This window comes from Lolium rigidum, chromosome 5, assembly GCF_022539505.1.
Source record: "Lolium rigidum isolate FL_2022 chromosome 5, APGP_CSIRO_Lrig_0.1, whole genome shotgun sequence".
Taxonomy (NCBI): Eukaryota; Viridiplantae; Streptophyta; class Magnoliopsida; order Poales; family Poaceae; genus Lolium; species Lolium rigidum.
Genome location: NC_061512.1, coordinates 143,870,180 through 143,890,929, shown reverse-complemented (window position 1 = coordinate 143,890,929; position 20,750 = coordinate 143,870,180). Strand labels below are relative to the sequence as shown.

Here is a 20,750-nt window from a genome sequence, read left to right as displayed (position 1 = left end):
CAGATCATGTGTATTTCAGTTATCCTGCAAATTCATGTGCCATAGTAAAATTGGTACCGACGTAATGACATTTTTTTGTTATCATTTCTGAACTATTCCAGTAGTCCGATTTGATATCAGCTGGTCTTTTGTTCTAGATTGGTAGCTCTCTATATAGTTGATTTTGTATTGACAGTGTGCAAGTATGATCTGACTTAGCTGATTCTGCACCAATTTTGTTTGATTAAGCAGGATGGCTTTATAGTTAGTCTGTAATATTGCATCAATCTGGTATTGGGTGACGAATAAGTCTTTTTTATGCCTTTGTGCCTATATTACAGTCAAGTGGATAAGATCAGGGTGAACTGGAGGACCTGTTACAACTTTCAACACACTCTCATAACAAGAATATGAGCTTCTGTGAATTGATATGCTAAGGTATCAAAGTATCAAGGTGAGTGCTCTTCTACTATTTAATGCACTAGCAGAAACAATCGATGTTTAACTGTGTTTGTAGCAGAATCCATTCTTCTAAGTCTGTTGAGTTTTTTTTCTGCAACTTTGTTCTTGTGGTAGTTATTAAAAATATTCTTTAGGTAGTGAATATCTCCTTTGGGCAAGGGTACCCCATCTCTTCCTACTGACTTTTCCCCTTACAGTTTAACTTTCATTGCAGTAGATTGGATTTTGGTTCATTCTAGAGCATAATCTTCTTTCGCACCCCACAGGTCCCACTACCTATATAAGAAAAATAAAATTTTCCTAGGATGTTCTAACATGTCACTTTTAGAAAAAGGGGTATTAACAGCTGACGAGATGTTAAATCTCTTGTGATAACCAGTGGTAGTACTGAAACATATGTACATATATGTTACCTTTGTTCTTCTTAATTGTGAGTGAAAACTAAATTATTGCTAAATACTATACGATAATGGCTCTTAATTCCCCAATAATCACGTACTCACTGGGACAGAATGATGGCAGATAGGCATGGCTTATTAAGAAATTACTGAAAGGCTGTTATTACGAAATTGCTGAGAACTAAATGCTCGCATCCATTATCTGAAGTACTTCAGTTGCTAGGATATGAGGCCTTGACCTCTTTATAACTTATTTTCTCCTCAGTGGCGTTGAGCCTTTGAGCATGTTAACTGAAGCACTTAACCTTGTATCAGTGTTCAGTTGCTCAGATATGTCCTTCGTTGTTAAAATTAATGTGAATTTATGTGGACTTCTCCGAGTGACTAATTGATGTTCCAATTTATTAAGTGTTTCTTCCGTATAATTTTGTTCTATATAAGTTTTTAGTAAGGGTCTAACTTATTGACCAGATCAATGGTTATGGGCATTTAAAGCTATTTAGTCCAAGCCAGTAGAATTGTCAATGTCTTGTTTGCGATTAAAAACAGTTGCGGATTCTGCGCCATTATAATACACTTATGATTAAAAACAGTTGCGGATTCTGCGCCATTATAATACACTTTGTTGCTTATCACGTTTCATCGCATGTTCTAGAACACAGTACAATACACCCATTCAGTAACATAGATCTATAAAATACAAGCGTGAAGAATCTCTTAATAATTCACCCTGATACTGAACAGAAGCATGCTTCAACACGGTAGGATTAAGGGGGGTTTTATGTACAGAGTGAAGGTGCAAAATGGGACATAAAAACTACCCAACATTGATTGTGTTTAGAAGATCTCATGTTCATGAACGAAATGCTTCTCGTTCAGCGTGTACTAACAACTGAAGTACTTTACCCTAGCCCATCGGAACGTTCTCTCAAGTTTCAGCAGTTTTTCATAAGTCCCCAACCAATCTATGTACCACCTTGCGCCCCTTATGATAAACCTTGGGACATCTGAAAAGCTGGTGAGTGGTGAAACTTGAGACTGTTCCTATGGGCTGGTACGAACAATATCACTGGGGCAAAATCGAGGATTGGCTTGACATCCATGAGCTAAGGCATGAGGAATGGACGGGATTGACTTCAGTGAAAGAGTGGTGGACCTTCTTGATCATGTTAAACAACACTAAACGAAAGACCTTGACCTCGATCGTGATGCTATTACATGAGAAGTTTGGAAGGAAAGAAATGCATCTGTAACAGAATTCCATGCCTTTAGTGATTATGACCAAGATCAAAGACGAGGCCCAGAATTGGATCATCGCCGGGACAAAACATTTGGGTAGTTTTATGCGGCAGATTAGTCCCTTTGTTGCGTTGGCCTTTGTTGGCCCTAAAAAACTGTTTCCAAAATGCCAATCCTTGTGAACTTTCCTCTTCAATTAATAAGATGAGTACTGTATTGTGTTCCAAAACATGTGATGAACATCTATTCAGTTGTCCAACATTCGTGACGTGTAATCTTTTTTTACAGTCAAAATGACATTGAAAGCACGAGCTGTCACCTAAATGAGGATCGAGGGATTAGCTAACATACGGCTCTTGCATGGGATTATAGGCAAAAATATTGGTAGCTCAATCTCATACATACATGACCCTGATATCATTAAATGCAAGTTTATTTAGATACTACAAGTCTACAACTAAGAGACTGTGTACTGAGTGGTTGTACCTTAAAATACATCAATGTTTAGGAATATTATTAGTGAAGGCATGAGGTATCGTAAATTAATGGGATAGTGGAGGTAATATTTGTTTGGTAGGTTCATCTTGAAATTAGTAGTTATTTTAAGGCACATCAGGTGAATTCGGGCCATCTATTTTTGGTGATCCAGCAGATAAGTTGCGATTACCACATCATACGTGGTGTAGTATATTTCAGTGCCAAAGGGTACATTATATTGCATACTACTTGAAATTTGGCAGTTCACCTAAGTTCACCTCATGTATTGGGCTGATGCAGGTGACCAGGAAGCGATGGCCGTCCGTGCTCGCTGGGGCGACGAGGGAGATGCGGGTAGCAGTCCTTCAAGACACACTTGCCGACTCCAAGCTCCAGGATTGGCCACTGCGTAACCTTTATGAACAACTGCGCATTCTTCTTTGATTAAATTGATTGGACGACCTTGGCTGATTTGAATTTTCAATCTCACAGCTCTGTTGACCGTGTTACTCCCTCCATCCCAATGAAACTTGTCTGAGATTGGATGTATCTAGACATTAAATAGTATCTACATATATCCGAATTTTGATAAACCTATGATATATTTCATGGGACGGAGGGAGTACATCATCTCTAACAGATCCTAAATAACACCCCAGCCTGGAAAATCCTAGTCACGTTTCGGTTTTGATCACTTTTTGTGACCTGACCAGATACCCAAAAATCACCCGGCCTGGATAAACTTTGTTCCTTCAGCCATAGATCCAAATCAGAAATAGAGCAATCTACCGGCCTCGGTATTGGCCCACTGAGACTATACCTAGGCTCGAAGTACATTTTAATAGGGATCCTGGTGCCCAGTTTCGGTGTATCCAAGTCTGATAGAGATGATCTTACTTGGACTTCCTGATTTTGATAGGGATTCAGACTCGAGTTACCGCGATGAGAAATCTTAAGAATTGTAGAGCTTCTTACTGATCTTGTTAGCATCTTTAACCGAAAACCTATAATTTAGAAGACCAAAACCCTCCCTATCCTTAGAGGAGCTAGTCTGCTCATCTAAAAAAGTGCACGTTAGCCGAACTCTCATTCTTAGCCCCTATGGCTAAAATTTGGCCCAAACATTGTATCAAACATGTGTGATGCAGTTCAAATATGGACAAACATTGATTAAAACAAACACATAGTCCAGAGAAAAACTTAGTTTGATCATACATTAAACCTAGACTGAAACATAGCTAAAATTATATTTAAAGTAGATTTAAACTAGTCGGTGTCCGGGAAGTTCTCAGTCAGCCATTCCTCCAACGACGAGTTGGTATCCTCGCCGGTAAGGTCCATGAGGGCGGACGATGACGGAGCGGTGGACGAAGACGAAGCGGTGGCCGATGACAATGCATAGAGGACGGCACCGACGTGTGGTGCGATGGGGAGCAGGGATTTGGCGGCGCCGGTGCGTATGGTGAGCGGTGGGGACCGTGGAGAATTTTTGCTCATCGCATCGCGCGCGGCCGGGTATATTTTTTGGTCCTCTAAACACTTTAGGGTGTCAGCCAGGTGCGGCATACATGACTAAAACGAATTTTTTTGTTCCACTAAAGGATTTTGATCTTTCGGCTAGAGGTGCTCTTAGGATACGCATTTGGCCCAAAATAAAATCTGAGAGAGGTTTGGAAGGGATCAGTTAAGCACAAAAATAAAACACGTTTGTGGCGCTGATTCATGCGTAGTAGTAATCTTTTTTGGGAGAAAATGCGGATGAGTAATAGCTGGCCGGCTGTGAAGCTCCGTGTGCGTGGAAGAAGTAGCAGGGAGAGAGAGAGAGAGAGGGAGAGGAAGAAGGAAGATGCATGCGTGTGGAAGAAGATGGTTCTTTGTTAGAATTAACTGGCAAATTTATTAGTATTATTAGTAAGTCAATCATAAAATAATTATTTGAAAAGAATATTTTCTTTGAGGAAAACAGCAGAACTCTACTGTGAGATTTTATTGATTGCCAACAATAATTACATCGCTTATGAGTTTACAGAGAATAAAACTAGAGGTTCATCGATCTAATTACATGACTCTTTATTTGAAAAATAAACTCTACCTAGTTCATGAGCAACTTCGTTGGCCTTCTTCCTAAGACGGTGTTTAAAAGTAACGAATCCAATAAGCAACGATAAATCCACACAATCAACGAATATAGCTGAAGATTTTAACTATTGGATCTGCTTAATACTACACTCTAACATCTATTCCAACTCGAGCCTTAACAACATCTTTCTTTGTAACAGATCGAGGCCAGCTGGACGACTCCTCACTTGTACTCCATTTTGAATAACAGCAATGCACGCATCTCCTTGTAAACAAGCCTACTGATAAACAGTAGAGCATATTTAATTCGTCGGTGATAGGCTTCATCCTAAACAGTACTAGCGTCATTCAGTCGCCCCTCATCCTCGGCAGATCTTGCCGCTCCTTGGTCGTTTTGTTCCTCACCAATTGCTCCCGTTGATCATGTTGATCATCTGCATCTTACCTATCATGTAAGCCACCATTTACTTGTTATTTTTCTGAGCTTTTGGTTGCACATTTAGGTGATGATACTTGTGGAGAGTAGATGAATTTACTGACCATGGGAAACCAGCTTCAGATCCAGTTCTTTTCTCATATGTATCTGATCCATCAGAGCAAGAAATGGTTGGAGGCGGAGTATTGCTGCACCTGTGGAACGAATGGGCAGTCCAGATACTGGTCCTCTTCAGCTTCACGTCGCAAGCGTTCCTCTTCGCCGTAGCCGGGAACCGTCGGCGTAATGGCTCTACCAAGCTGAAGGTCCTGCTCTGGCTAGCGTACCTGCTGGCCGACTCCACTGCAACCTACACCCTCGGCCACCTGTCCATCGCCAGCGCCCCACAGGTTCACCAGCTGGTGGCATTCTGGGCGCCCTTCCTCCTGCTGCATCTCGGCGGCCAGGACACCATTACCGCCTACGCCCTCGAGGACAACCGGCTCTGGCTACGGCACCTCCAGACCCTCGTGGTGCAGGTCCTAGGAGCTGCTTATGTCCTCTACGTGCACTTATCTGGCAGCGGGGCATTGGTCGCTGCCGCCATACTGATGTTCACCGTTGGAGCTCTCAAGTATGGGGAGAGGATATGGGCGCTCAAGTGTGCTGACAACGATGGCTTGAACAGCTACCTGGAAAAATACTGCGACGACAGGAAGTTTCCGCCGCGCATCAGAAGAGGAGTCAGGACCTCTAAACTTTCATTTGATGATGCCAAGGACGACCTGGAGAGCTTTGGCACGGAGGAGGAGATGGCCCTTCACGGAGCTCACACGCTCCTCGGTCTATGTGTGCGCGCATTCATCAACCACCCGCAGAGTGCAACAGACTACATCTGTGGATCCGTATTCTATTTCGTTCGTCACAGCAAGGAGAACATTTACGCGGTGATTGAGATGGAGCTCTCCTTGATGTACGACATCATGTACACCAAGGCGAGGGTGGTTCACACCTGGTATGGGCTCTGCATCCGCTTCGTCTCGCTTCTCGCCATAGCCTAGCCACTACAGCGGTCTTGGTGTTTTTGCTCGTCAACCTGAAGGATGGTTAGAAGAGAGTTGATGTGGCAATCACTTGCATCTTGTTGGTCGGGGCCTTACTTCTGGAGGTAACATCAGGGTTCATCGCAATTGGGTCGACATGGACAGGTTATTTCCTGTACTCGCGGAGATGGAACCTGCTGCATCCTATAACGGCCTCTCTTCGCCGGCTTGTAGTCAGGGCAGGAATCGGGCAAAGATGGTCGGAGACAGTACGCACGGTTGGACAGTTTAACATGCTGGATTTCTGCACATGGGACAGCTATAACCTCAAAAAGGTCCCAATGCGTCGCGCCAAGATTTCACCTCAACTCAAGGACTTGCTGCTGAACGAGTTGCTGAGGATAGCGGACAGGCATGATGGTGCAGAGGAAGGTATGTACTCCTTGAACCAGAACACAGACCTCCCCCTGTTCGAAGCTGAATTTGAGACCAGAATTGTTCGTTGGCAAATCGCCACCGATGTCATCCTCTGCTCGATCAACGAGGATGGCGAAGAAGACTACCAGGTGGCAATCAAGAACCTCTCGGATTACATGATGTTTCTCCTCGTAAAGCATCCCGAAATGCTTCCTGGCCATAGCCGTGTGGCCACATGTATGTAGATGCCTTGCAATGGATCGCACTCTGTAATAAGAACGTCGAGCGTCTGGACAAGGAGGCTTCAATAATGCGGAACTATAAGAAGCCTTTAATCACACGTGGAGCTCAAGTTGCCCAGTACATGACTGAGAAACGCCATCGACCGGACGATGACTCTGGGGAGAACGCTACCTGTAATCATGGGGTTGATATCGCCAAAACTCTGCTCCAGAAGGGATGGGGCACGCGCCGTCTGTTGGAGGCGATATTCGGGATTTGGGTGGAGATGCTGTGCTACGCAGGCAGGCACTGCAGTAGGGATTGCCATGCTAGGAAACTCAGCAGCGGCGGCGAATTTCTGACCGTCGTGTGGCTGCTGACAGCACACCTTGGCATATATGAGTACGCCAAGTTCAGGGAGCTACCTAGGGTCTATCATAATACCCATGATTTACTAAGGATTGACCCTGTAACTCTGAATCTATCTTGATTATCTTCACCCTTTCTTGTCTAATTTGAGTACGAACAAATTCTGGTTTGTCTTCAGACTCGTATTTTTGCTTGTTTGAGCTTGCTCGGCACTTCTTTTGCAAAGGCAACCTCGTATTTGCTGTTAAACTTTTGTCAAGTACAATTTGCTGGTCGGTTCTGAGTTGGGCAGGACTATCTCTGATAACTCCTGGCACTGACTCTTATGTAAGTTCATGGTCGCATTCAGGGAAGAGCAGACTGCAAGGGGGGCTCGGAAAAGATTCACTGTGTATACATGGTGGTCATCAAGGAGATTTGGTGTGAGAGAAATAGAAGGATTTTTTACGAAGAGTACAAGCCGACCCAACAAGTTATTTATTAAATAGAACAGAGCACGGCTCTCTCTCCAAACCATATGAACGGCAGTTTCCAATCGCCGTCTTGGCATCGCGAGGGGGAGGGGAGGTTGTCGTGGTTCCTCTGTCGGCGCCATGTTGGGGGTAGATGCTGGTGTAGAAAGGGATGCAACTCACAATGAATTGATTGGGTGTATATGGCGTTACAAATATAGGCCAGGTCCTTGACTATAGAAGGAAGGAGGCGGGCCCAATAATAAGTACAAAGATATGTATCGCTATACATAATTACAGAAGAAACACATCCAGATATACAAGGATATGTATCTCAACACCCCCCGTAGTCGAAGCGTCGCCTGGTCGAACGCATAGACTGGACCGGAACTCCTCAAATGATGCCGTAGGGAGACCCTTGGTCATGATATCCGCAAATTGTTGGGGGTGGGCACATGAAGTACTCGAATGTGTCCAAGGGCCACCTGTTCCGAACAAAGTGGATGTCCAGCTCAATATGCTTGGTGCGACGATGGTGGACCGGGTTGGCGGAGAGGTAGACGGCGGAGACGTTGTCGCAATAGACCACGGTGGCTTTGGCAACAGGACATGAGAGCTCAACGAGGAGTTGCCGCAACCAAGAGACCTCGGCAACCGCGTTAGCAACAGCCCGGTACTCCGCTTCGGCGCTGGACCGAGACACCGTGGGTTGTCGCTTAGACGACCAGGAGATGAGCGAAGGTCCGAAGTAGACGCAGTAGCCAGACGTGGAGCGACGCGTGTCGGGGCAGCCCGCCCAATCGGCGTCCGAGTAGGCGACGATGTCCGTGGCGGTGGAGGCGTGGAGGGAGATGCCGAAGTCCATGGTGCCACGAATGTAGCGGAGGATCCGCTTGACCGCCGACCAATGAGGATCCCGCGGAGCATACTGCAGCTCGGGGCGGGTCAAGGTGAGGTACTGCAGGGCACCGACGATGGAGCGATAAAGTGACGCGTCTGTGGCCAACGAACCATCCGTGGTGAAGAGCTTGGACTTCGTGTCGACAGGCGTGGTCGCGGGTTTGCAATTAAGCATACCGGCGCGGTCCAGGAGCTCGTGGGCGTACTTGCGCTGATGAAGGAAGAAGCCGTCGGTGCGATGTACGACCTCGATGCCGAGGAAGTAGTGCAGGGGCCTCAAGTCCTTGAGGGAAAACTCAGTGCGAAGACGCTCGGTGATCTGTCGCAGGAGGTCCGTCGAGCTGACCATCAAGATGATGTCGTCGACATAGAGCAGCAATTACGCGGTGGTGGCGCCATTGTTGTATTTGAAGCATACTGGATACCCATATTCTGAGCATTTCCTTCTCTACTACACATATTGCATTATAGCAACAACGGTACCAAAAAATTGTACACGTGATAATTAATATTTCATCATCATGCCACATAAGTATCAACATTACAAATTCATAATATTTGAAATTAAAGTTCAACTTAAGCCTAAAACCGCCAAGAGCGTGCATCATCAATACAAAACAAAAGTGAAGATAATAAAAACATAATCAATGCATAAACCTCCCAGATGACACCATCACCTTCATTGGCAGTGATAAAGCCACGTTAGGACCAAATCCTCACGTACGTTTGACATCACAGATTTAAAATAACAACATAGAGTTGAAATCCTGGCACTACAACTGTTCGTTGGCATCACCACCATTGCCTCTCATGACACCCTTGTCTCCATGGTTACCCATGGACCCTCTTGACGTCAAGATCTGATCATCGCAAAGCTCAAAATATGTTCAGCCAATATCATCTAGACCATTTAGGTACAGGGTCATGATCTTTTGCTCATTCTCCAACCTCTTGAGAAATTCCTCGTTTCCACCCGCCTCTTCTCGATATCGGTCCTCATGTCATTCGTTTCTCGGGTCTTCAAGTCCTTCCTTTGAGAACCAGTGTCCTTCTTTATCGCCATCATGTTGTCCAATGACTCTTTGTAACTGACATTGTCTCATGCGTTCTCCCTCCTCCTCTCGTTTTCTTTCCTCCCATTGGGCATCTTTATGTTAACCAATGATAGAGGAGTGGGGTTACTTGAGACTTCACTGTTAGTGTCAGGCACAAAACTCTCTCCAATTGGGCTAGACATACTCCATCTATTCTTTTTTAATCTACATCTTAGACTAAAATTATGTTCCATATAAGTCTACATCTTAGCTTTATAATCAATGACAACACAAAAAAGGAAGTTTTCCTACTCTTTCTATTAGAGGTCATTAATTTTTATGTACTCCCTCCATATAGATTTATTTAGGCCTTTCACAATGGGGGTTTCTTAGCATTGTATCATATGCACTTTGCTTATATGTCACTATATTAAATGATGAAATAGAATGGTGTTGTACTCCCTCCGGATTAGTTTAACAAGAGCGCACATGGTTTAAAACAAACTTGTAACATTAGTTTGATCAACAAAATATAAATTTTATGCCTACAAAATCTATATAATAAGATTCATATTCAAAAAAAATTTCCAATGATATAATTTTTGTGACATATATTCCATATTTTATTGACCAAAATAATGGTCAAGGATTTGTTTAATAGGTATGCATGTAGTTTATTTTTTGAGCATCATTTTGGTCAATAAAACATGAATCATGTGTCACAAAAAATTAAAATTATATCATTGGAAACCTTTTTTGAATACAAATCTAAGAGCTCCAATGATTCATAGGATTTGCATAGGAATTGTGTAGGATTTAGATCCTATAGGAATTTCTACATATGTTGTTTGATTTCTAGGAACATTAGGTCATTCAATCAAACACATGTCCTATTGTACATATATGAATTTTGTAGTGAAAATCCTTTACGAAAAAACATTAGGTCATTCAATCAAACACATGTCCTATTGTTTTCTTTGCTACAATCAAACACATTTTATCTTTCCATATGATTCACGTAGATATGACATCCCAATCATATGCTTTTCCTATTCCTATACTTTTCATATTCTATGAATCAAAGGAGCCCTAATGGTATATTTTTGTAGACATATAATTTATATTTTGTTGATCAAATTGATAGTAAAAGTTTGTCTTAAACTGCGTGCACACCTGTTAAAGTATACCGGAGGAATAGCTAAGATACAACTCTTGCACGAAACCATAGGCAAAATACATTGATAGACCAATCACATACATGTCCTCAAAATCATTAAATGTAGATACGAAGCTTAAGATATACTAATGCATTTGGATCATTATCTCTTAACATACATCATTACCTAGGATAGCGCGCTAAGATACAACTCATTGTATTACTAAATTGCTTTCATCGGATATGTTTGAGGTTTTTGATATTTCTATCGCTAGCTTTGAGTATATTGCTTCTAAATGGTTATGCACTCCACGCTTTCTTCACTTAAATGTGGTTACATCTACCATCTTTTGGGGGTGTGGAATAATAGAAACAATATGGTACTTTTTATGTGTTTATATATAAGGCCACCACGTATTTCAAGTTAGAGTTTTGACTAATAATTTAACCTACAAAATATAAGTTATATGTCATTAAAAGTATACTATTGGATTCATATTTGAAAGGTTTTCAATGATATATTCTTATGGCATATAACTTAAATTTTATCGATCAAGTTGTTATTCAAAGTTTTGACTCGAAATAGTTAGTAGCCTTATATAATTTTTTTTTGAAATGAGGCAAAAGACTTGCCATTTTCATTAATAAAGAAGAAGTACAGAATTTGGCCAGTTTATTAACGGAAAACCGGCCGAAAACCGAAACAAGTGCCCCGTCGACTGTCATGGAGCACGACCGTCGCAGGGACACAGAGCCACCCTGGCAACCCACACAAGATACACAGGCTGCCGAAGCGAGAAGTCGTCGCGGTTGACCTTCAACGTCATCGTCATCACTCTTCAGCGACTCCGACTTCACCGAAGAACCAACCACCAAGACCTCGCCGAAGCGGCACCGTGAAGCTCAAGCCGGCCAACGCCAAACAAGCGACTCCTCGTGAAGCAATAGGCAACTCCGACTCTGATGACGAGCTCTGAAGAGGATAAGCGCAAGACCTGTGCCGAGGAAGATCATCGCCAGAGGGCAACCCTGCAGGTCATCATACGCTGCATAAAAGAAGACTCTCAACAAACCATAGCAGCTCCGACTTCACCGCAAGCGAAGCACAAGACGAAGAAGCTCGGACGCTCGCCGAAGCCAAGGTCTTGACACTACCAAACCGTCGCTCAACACCGCCATCGTTGCCACACAAGCCACCACACGGACCTCACACATCGCCGGCCACCCGCCGCGATGTCGTACGAGTCCAGCCTCAGGAAAGCACGCTGGGGAACATAGTCTTCAAGACGACGCCCCCAAGAGGGAAGCGACGTGGATCGACGCCGTCGTCCGGCCCTGCACAACACGGCCTAGGCTTTCGCCCGAAAACTATGCTCCGGGAGCGGAGGAGGTCGAAGGCTGCATGAAGGCCCCCAAGAGGATAGCGACATCCGCAGCTGCCGCGCCATCAGCTTTCGCTCGGAGCAGCCGAACCTCCGCACTCCCACGTTGCCGAACGGAGACGAGGGAGACCCACAACGCCGCCGGCCTGCGAACCACTGGCACAAGCACCTCCCACGCGGCGACGACGCCACACCACGTAGGACCACCAACCTCACCGCCGGCAGGAACCGACGGGCCAGATCGAACCGAGCCCGCCACGGTCAGATCATGCACCTCGGGAAGCCGCCGCGACGAGCAACCAGCAGCAACCCGCCGACCACCACCCGGAAGTATTTAGTATTCGATCAAACATAAAGCATGTATGAAGCATGGTTCTTATGTACCTAAGAAACTGGAATGTACCATTCAAGGAGCTAGAGGAGGGAAACAGTGACTTTTTAGACATGGTGAAGCACAAACACAAGATTACCTTGATGTTAAAAGTTGGTTGAAATGTAGCAGCTTTGGATGAATTTTTCATGGAAGTCCTCTGTAGGAGATACATCACATAGCATCCGGCCGTGTTTGTCCTACCCCTAGGAGGGTTCTGCAATCCATGTGGCGATGTGAGTGTTTACTCCAACTGTTAGATGAAAAGACACTAATAAAGGATAATGTATACATGCATGTGCTTGTCAAGTTTCAAACTAAAATACAAAAGTATTAACTTGTACAAACATTCAACTGTCTAAGGAATAGTATAATGACCTAGATTCTTCCTCTGCAGAAAATACAAAGTCCTACATTCTTATATTTATGCAGGCCACATATAATCGTATTATTTTAAAAAATGCACACGTACATGATTTATTTAATTTTTTTGTTAAACTTTGAAATGCAACTTTTTAGATTTCTTGAAACTTGGGTGCATGTAACCTATGTTCCTATCCATTTCCGACCTTGGATGTCCTAGCAATATTCTCATCATTCAAAGGAAGAGCAAAATGGAGTGTAGGAACATATAGTCGTATTATTTTTTTTGAATTTTTGCACACGTACATGCTTTATTTTATTTTTTTCGAAGGAAGAGCAAAATGGAGTGTAGAGAAAAATCAAGGACGACTCCGCTGGGGGATCGAACCCAGAATCTCTGGTTTCGTAGACCAGCGCCTTATCCATTGGGCCACGGAGTCCTTGACGTTTAATTTCCTCATCCCGAATATCTTAGGACGATTCTTTCACCTTTTTCCCCATATTCAGGACGGTTGCCAGCCGAAAGCACGAAAGAATGATTTTATGGTGAATTCTATGTGACTTGAGGGTCAGGCTACACAGTGCCCGGTTACCATTTAATCTTACCCGGTGCCCCCCTGTCGGAATCGTTTTCTTTCAGTAAATAGCAAGCGGGCCTGAGCTGTGACAGCGACAGCAACCCAAAAATGGAAACATGGCAGGACCACCTTTTTCTCGTCCCCACGCTTTTGTTTCTCTCGCGGTGGTGGTGGTGCGGGCCGGGATAACCCTACCTGCTACCCTCCTCCTCCTCCGTTCCCCTTTCTTCCTGCTTCCTCCGTTCACACAAACCAGAACTCCATGGCTGGAGGATCTCGTGGCCCTTACATGCAGGATTTTGAATAGAAAAGGAGAAAAAAAAGGCAGAACAAGATCTACCTACGGGCAGTGCGAAAATCAACACAGATAAAGTAAAAAAGTTACAGGCAATCAATCTTTCTTTGCAAGTCCAGATCTGGTTTTTACATGTAGAATAGTAAAGGGGTGAAGTAGTTTTGCAACACCAGATCATGGTGATGCATCGCCATCTGCTACCCCATTGCTGACAATCATCTGTCATGCATGTAAAAACTGAAGAAATCCAATAACATGAACATCAGAAAAACATGCAACTTTGAATCTGAGGATATACATTTTACAATTTTTAGCAGTAACAAAAAAGTCAGTAGGTCCAAACAGTACTTAGAACTAGAGGCTGGCAAATGTGTAAAGACCTCCTAGAAAACTGAGCATCAGAACACCCAAGCAAAATGACATACCACCAGTACTCTTTCCAGCTTGTCATGACAATCTGCATGTGAAAAAAAGAACCTGAAATGTGGAACAGGATGTACAAATTGTCTACCAGGACTGTAGGAATAGCTGTGAAATCGGGAGTTCGTGACATCTCCATATCTTGGAAACTTGTGCCCTTGAATCTGAAACAAATTCAAACAGAAAGAACAACCAACATTAGTATGTGTCTTATGTGTTGATTTGGAGAAACTAACTAGGAAGCATGTTCTTTTAATACAACGTTGAAACAAAGCAATATACGAGGAATATGATGATGATTTAACATGTTTCTATTTTTTGCCGGGAATCAGATGGAATTCTTGTTTCCTAATGCTGATATACAAGATTAGGAATATTATCAGGACAATACAGTACTGGGCAGGCCAGGCAAGAAGAAGAAGACCAGCAGCACAATGCTGACGAAACTACAGGACAAGGGGAGCAAGCTACACTCTGGAGGGGCTGACATGGGGAATACGCTGTCAACTGATGATTCTGGTGGAAAGGACGAAGTTCAATATACACCAAGCCTAACTCCGGTAGAAAAGCCATACCCAGATACGCGTATTGAAAAAAATAAAAAACACATCCTGGATATGTACTAGCATGAACAATATGCATTAAATGTATTAAATGCCCAGAAAAGCACACCCATGATGTATTAAGTAATAAAATTATACATCCTACAGAGGTTGGTTTAACACAAAATATAATTATAGCATTTTGCAGTATGCATGTAATTATTAATAAGCAAATATATCCTGCAAAGCAAACAAAGTATCTCATCCGAGCTGGATATGTATTAAATGTATTAAATGCCCCCAAAAGCACACCCAGGATGTATTAAGTAATAAAATTATACATCCCATAGAGAAAAAAACAAAAAGCGGGATGTATTTATTATATAACTGGGAGGCCATAGTATATCTGAGAATAGATCTATGTAACTAATGACACAAATGTACATCCACCAGAATAAAGTGAACCATTAGATGATAGCATGAAGGCTAACATGAACCCTAGCAGAACAAAACAAATAGAGAAAACATAAACAAAACAAGGAATAGTACGTCCTATGTGCATTACAAGAAGGGGCAGTATGTATTTATTATACTCCATAATGAATGTCAAAGATTTTGTGTAAATTCGGATGTATCTATGCACTAAAAAATATCTAGATACATCAAAATTTGGACGAACTTGTGGCATCTATTTATGGACAGAGGTACTATAACTTTACTCCATTTTTGGACAAAAACTATACTAATTACATGGTAATAAGAAACTCCACACCATGAATTACATCAAGCATAGTATCTCTGCCCCAGAACAACCATGTTGGGATAATACATATGTAACTAATGACATAAAAGTACATCGACCCAGAATAACGAGAAAGAGTAGTTGATAGCATATTAGCATGAACCATAGCAGAAAAAACCATGGCTAATTTCCGAGCACAAACCTACCCTACTTTACCAGCACCATGTTACCAACAGCACCGTGCCTACTACATCAGTACCACCGTATAGAGCAAAACAAGTACAACCATGAATACTAGGGAATCGTCCAGCACAACCCCGCATACAGTCCAACAACACCATGAACGAATAGTAGGTAGAGGTAAAATTGAAGGCGAATCGGGCTAAAACACAAGCCCGAAGCATCACAGACAAACAAATCGATCGAGATCGAAGCACTTACCAGAACAACCGCCGCCCAAGCTCCTAGCATGAACTCCACCAGCCGCGGCCGCATCGATTCGAGAAGCCGCGGCGCAGATTCTCGTTCACGAACTCGTCAAACAACGTCAGCCGCCACAGACGCATCGATTCTCGCGGGGCCGCGCCGGCGAAGGACCCTTCTCACCCCGTCTTGGACCCTCCGCCTCGGGAGCGTCGAGCTGTTCGCGGCACCATCGAAGTCCCTCCACCACTACACCTACCGACGGGAGAACCCCTACGGTATTTCCCCCAGGACAACTTGCCGCCGACGAGATGATTTCGCCGTCGATTTGGAGCAAGCGGGGCGTGGATGCGGGAGAGAAGAGGAGGGGAATGGGGACGAGCTAGATTTAGATAGTCGAGGCGAAAGGGAGAGAAGGGGGGCGTTCGTTTTTCTGGACGGATGCGCCGCTCAGTTCAGGCCGCCCGATCTTGATCCGACGTGCGCCACGGGAGAGCACCCCGTAAGACAAGCCAGAGCCCCAGCAAGAATTAGATTTTGCGGTGACTTGAATGTTAAACAAGCAGTCCCGAAACATCAAGTTCTTTTTTGCTCCAGAACCTCAAATCTCTATTATACTTAAAGGAGTATGTACACACGATACCTATCGGAATCTAGCTTACTAGGCTGGGGTAAAGCAATCTACCATCAGTTCCAAAAATATTTCCACGAAGATCTGACATGCCAATACCAGAGAAACCAGTAGCAAAGACAAACATTTTCTTAGTGTTGAAATGTATATGTGGACTGTCTAGCTTCTTTCCATTAATTTAATTTTTTTTGATCGGTTGGCTAGCTAGTTAATAAAAGTTTGACATGATGTCAGATCCCAACGTCTTGAGTTGAAGTCCTGTGCATGAAACTTACATGGAATGATATGAGAGTCCAAAAATAAGTGACTTAATTTTTTTTAGATACAGTTCTACACACTAAAAACACGTGTCAAATGTCAAAGCCAAAGTTTTCTTGTAGGGTTGATCTAGATCATCAACTTAGCATATTTTGAAATGTTTGACATGCACGAACAAAATGCCGTCTATTGTCGTCTATTTGAAGCCCGAACATTCATTTTCTTGTTCCTGAGGAGGTGTGCTTCAGTGTCCGCTCCCACCACCATTAAAGTTGACGGGATAAATCAGCCAGCAAAGGGGTATATATAGAGATATCCTAGCCAAGCACGGCAGGGCAAAGTTTGCAGAGGGGGACACCGAAGCAAAACCCGTTTTTGAGCCGAAGTGCATGTCTATGATTTTACACTAGTGTGCTGTGGTGTGAGGATCATGAATGTGAACTGGATGATCAATTTGTACTCGCTACGTAAAATGAATCAACGGCTCAATCCAAGTGAAAGGTAGTCACTACAAAAAAAATTGCTATATTTTGTAGATCTCCTGCTCCTTGTTGTTGTTGGCGGTAGTTGCCTGAGGTGATGATCTGTACTGGTAGATGCTGGCGAAGTAGAGGAAGGCGGCGAGGTTGACGGCGCTGAGCACGGCGAGCAGCCAGTACAAATAATCGAACCTGCCGACGTTGATGTTCTGCGCGAGCCACGACGGCCTCCCCTCCACTACGTTCCCCGTGGCCGCGTCGACGGCGTTGTTGATCGCGGTGGCCACGAAGCACCCGAGCCCGCCGGCGACTGCGGCGTAGGCTGATCCCACGCTGCGCATGGCGTCGGGCGCCTCCTGGTAGAGGAACTCGATGAGGCCGACGAGGCAGAACACCTCGGCGATGCCGATGAGGCAGTACTGGATCAGCAGCCAGTATGCGGTGAGCCCCGGCATCGGCGTCAGGAACAGCCCCAGGTAGCCGTGCTCCACCGCGTAGCGCCGCCGGTAGCGCTCGAAGACGCCCGCCCAGACGACGGAGAGGATGGAGAAGGCGAGGCCGAGGCCGACGCGCTGCAGCTGCGAGGCGCCGTGCGGGTGTCCCGTGAGGCGGCGGGCGAGCGGCACGAAGGTGTGGTAGTAGAGGGCGAGGAGGAGGAAGATGGCGAGGCAGGGGAAGACGGGCATGCAGGTGACCGGGAGGTGGGAGCCGAAGAGCGGGAGCGCGGTGTTGAGCGTGTAGGCCTGCTGCACGGAGAGCGTGAGGAACTCGGTGAGGACGACGCTGAGCATGATCGTGCACGTCGGCACCGGCAGCAGCCGCACCAGGATCTTCACCTCCTCCACCTGCGTCACCGTGCACAGCCGCCACGGGTCGATCTCCCCATCTTCGTGGCCGTCCTGGACGAGCCGGAGCGCGGCCTTGTCGAGCCAGCGGAAGTCGTCGGTGTGCTCGATCTTGGCGCTGCCGCGGATGGCGGACTTGGGCCCGGCCACCTCGTGGAGCCCCACGTAGCCGCCGCTGTCGAACCCGGCGTGCCGCTTCCGGAAGGCGGCGACGAGCACCTGCGCGACCCTGGTGAGCGGGCTGCCCCCCGGCGCCTTGTGGCGGTACAGCGTCGTGCCGGCGAAGAAGAGCGCGTTGGAGGCGCCCATGGCGATGGCCAGCGCGCCGAACGCGGCCGCCCAGCCGTGGTGCATCTGGATGTACACGACGAGGGTGAAGGCCGCGATGGCGCCGACGGTGACGGCGAGGTAGAAGAGGTTGAAGAAGCGGTCGAGCCGGCGCTTGTAGTTCACGTCCCGGTCATCGAACTGGTCGGCGCCGAATGATGACACGCAGGGCCGGATGCCCGCGGCGCCGAACGCCGTGACGTAGAGCGCGGCGTAGAGGTACGCCATCTGCCACCGCTCGGCCGGCTGGCAGCCGCCGAGGAGCATGGCGAGCGTGTCGCAGCCCTGCTGCGAGGGCACGAGGGCCGGGAGGGTGGCGGCGAGGGTGAGGCCCACGAGGCCGAGCAGGTAGAGCGTGGCGAACCCCGCGATGGTCCAGTAGCGGCCGAGGTAGGCGTCGGCGAGGAAGCCGCCGAGCACGGAGGAGGCCTGGGAGATGCCGAGGAAGGTGTTGACGGCGCCGGCGGAGGCGGCGAAGGGGAGGTGCATGACCTTGAAGAGGAAGACGACCATGTTGACGGAGAGGCCGTAGTAGGCCATCCGCTCGGCCGTCTCGTTGCCGAAGATGAAGAAGGCCGCCACCCAGCCGCCCGTGCGCGGGAGGTCCCGCTCCGGGATCGGCGCGCCGCGGATGTCCAGCGGCGTGGTGCCGATCGCGTTGGGCGCGCCGGCTGCGGCGGCGAAGCGGCGCTCGTCGCTGGCGAGGAAGTGGGAGCCGAGCTTCTTGCGCTGGAGCGACGTGGTGGACGCCATGGGCTGCGGCGACTTGATCTCCTTGGACTTGCTGAATGGCGGTGGCGGTGGCGATGGTTTTTGCATCACGACAGCGGCGGGGACGTCACCGCTAGTTTGGGAAGATGATTCTTTTGCAACAAGCAGAACTACAGAACAGGGAAGCAGGTGAAGCTGGAAATTTATGGCAGCGGAGAGGTGAGCAGCGAGAAAGGAAGGACGGAGTTAATGGCGGCATTGAGCGCGACAAGGACGGCGGTGAATGAATGAATGGAAACGGGGAGTTGTCGTCGTGTCTGGTTCCTGATGGTTTGGAGCTGCAGTAACTTCACGCCATTGCCATGAATGGAAGCTGCCAACACATGAGGCGGCGGTCGTTAATCAACCTACCTGATGTGTTGCTCGATCGCTCGCAGATAGCACGCACGCGTGCTCCAACCACCGCACTGCACCCAAACTCAATCACCACCTGGCCTGGCCACTAAACAACACACTAACAAGGTAGCCTCGTCACCATCGATCAGTCGACATCATTCACGGGCTTGCTTGTTGATGATGCTCCACTGGTTTAAGGTAGCCCCTTAAACCGAGTTCTTCAAAATCCCGCCAGACAGGAAAAACGGTTTTGCTAATCTTCAGTAAACTGAGATTGACCTTAGAGCTCAGTAGAATGTGCAGCCGTTGAAGTCGCGTCAAGATTCGTGCGGTCGTCTTCTATCTTGCACACACCGAGCAGGAAGAGGGAGGGGGCGGGGGTACGTCCATCGAGCCGGAGCCGGTGACGGCGCGGCTGGCCACGATGGAGAGGGTGACTGCAAGGATGGACCTTCGGGTTTGGGATGCGGGTGCAGGGTGATACGATGCAAACGTATCTATAATTTTTTCTATAATTTTTTATGCTCTGTGCTTGTTTTACATCAATTTCTATATGTTTTGTTTACACTTCGTTGTACTTTTATACATTTTTCGGAACTAACCCATTGACAAGTGCCATAGTGTCAGCCCTGTTTTCTGTTGTTTTGTATTTCAGAAAAATTATACCAGAAATATTCTCGGAATTAAACGAAACAAAAGCCGAAGTTCCTATTTTATCGTAACGAAGATGGAGTGCAGAGGAGAGACGAAGGGGCGCCACGAGGCGGCCACACCAGGCCATGGCACGGCCTAGGCCCTGGCCGCGCCATGGGGTGGTGTGGGCCCCCCGGGCACCCACCGACCTCGTCCTTCCGTCTCTTTATTCACCTGTTCGGGAAAAACCTAAAGACCCGAGCCTCCATCCACGAAAAGTTCCATCGCGGCTATCATCGCGGACCTTAGAGGGAGATCATCACCAAAGGCGTCTACATCATCATGCCCGCCTCCAAAGTGATGCGTGAGTAGTTCATCTCTGGACTACGGGTCCATAGCATTTGCTAGATGGTTGTCTTCTCTAATTTATGCTTCATTTTTAGATCTTGTGAGCTGCCTATCATGATCAAGATCATCTTTATGTAATGCTACATGTTGTGTTTACTGGGATCTGGTGAATATTGAATACTATGTTGAGATCGATTATATACTTGCGATATGTTATTTATGATCTTGCATGCTCTTTGTTGCTACTAGATGCTTTGGCCAAGTATATGCTTCTAACTCCAAGAGGGGGTATTTATGCTCGATAGTGGGTTCATGCCTCTAGTAATCTGCAAGAGTGACGATAACTTCTAAGATTGTAGATGTGC

The 20,750-nt window shown here is 46.2% G+C and overlaps 1 protein-coding gene and 1 non-coding gene across 2 annotated transcripts; both read right to left on the bottom strand.

Moving 5' to 3' along the window:
* Positions 1-13,123: 13,123 nt before the first annotated feature.
* Positions 13,124-13,197, bottom strand: TRNAR-ACG. The gene has a single exon. It is a non-coding gene; the product is annotated as a tRNA-Arg (tRNA).
* A 3,939-nt stretch (positions 13,198-17,136) lies between these two features.
* Positions 17,137-19,155, bottom strand: LOC124651511 (protein NRT1/ PTR FAMILY 6.1-like). Its single transcript, XM_047190592.1, has one exon. It carries the CDS (start codon positions 19,114-19,116, stop codon positions 17,170-17,172), a length of 1,947 nt encoding a protein of 648 aa, XP_047046548.1. The 5' UTR covers positions 19,117-19,155; the 3' UTR covers positions 17,137-17,169.
* Between the last annotated feature and the right edge of the window lie 1,595 nt (positions 19,156-20,750).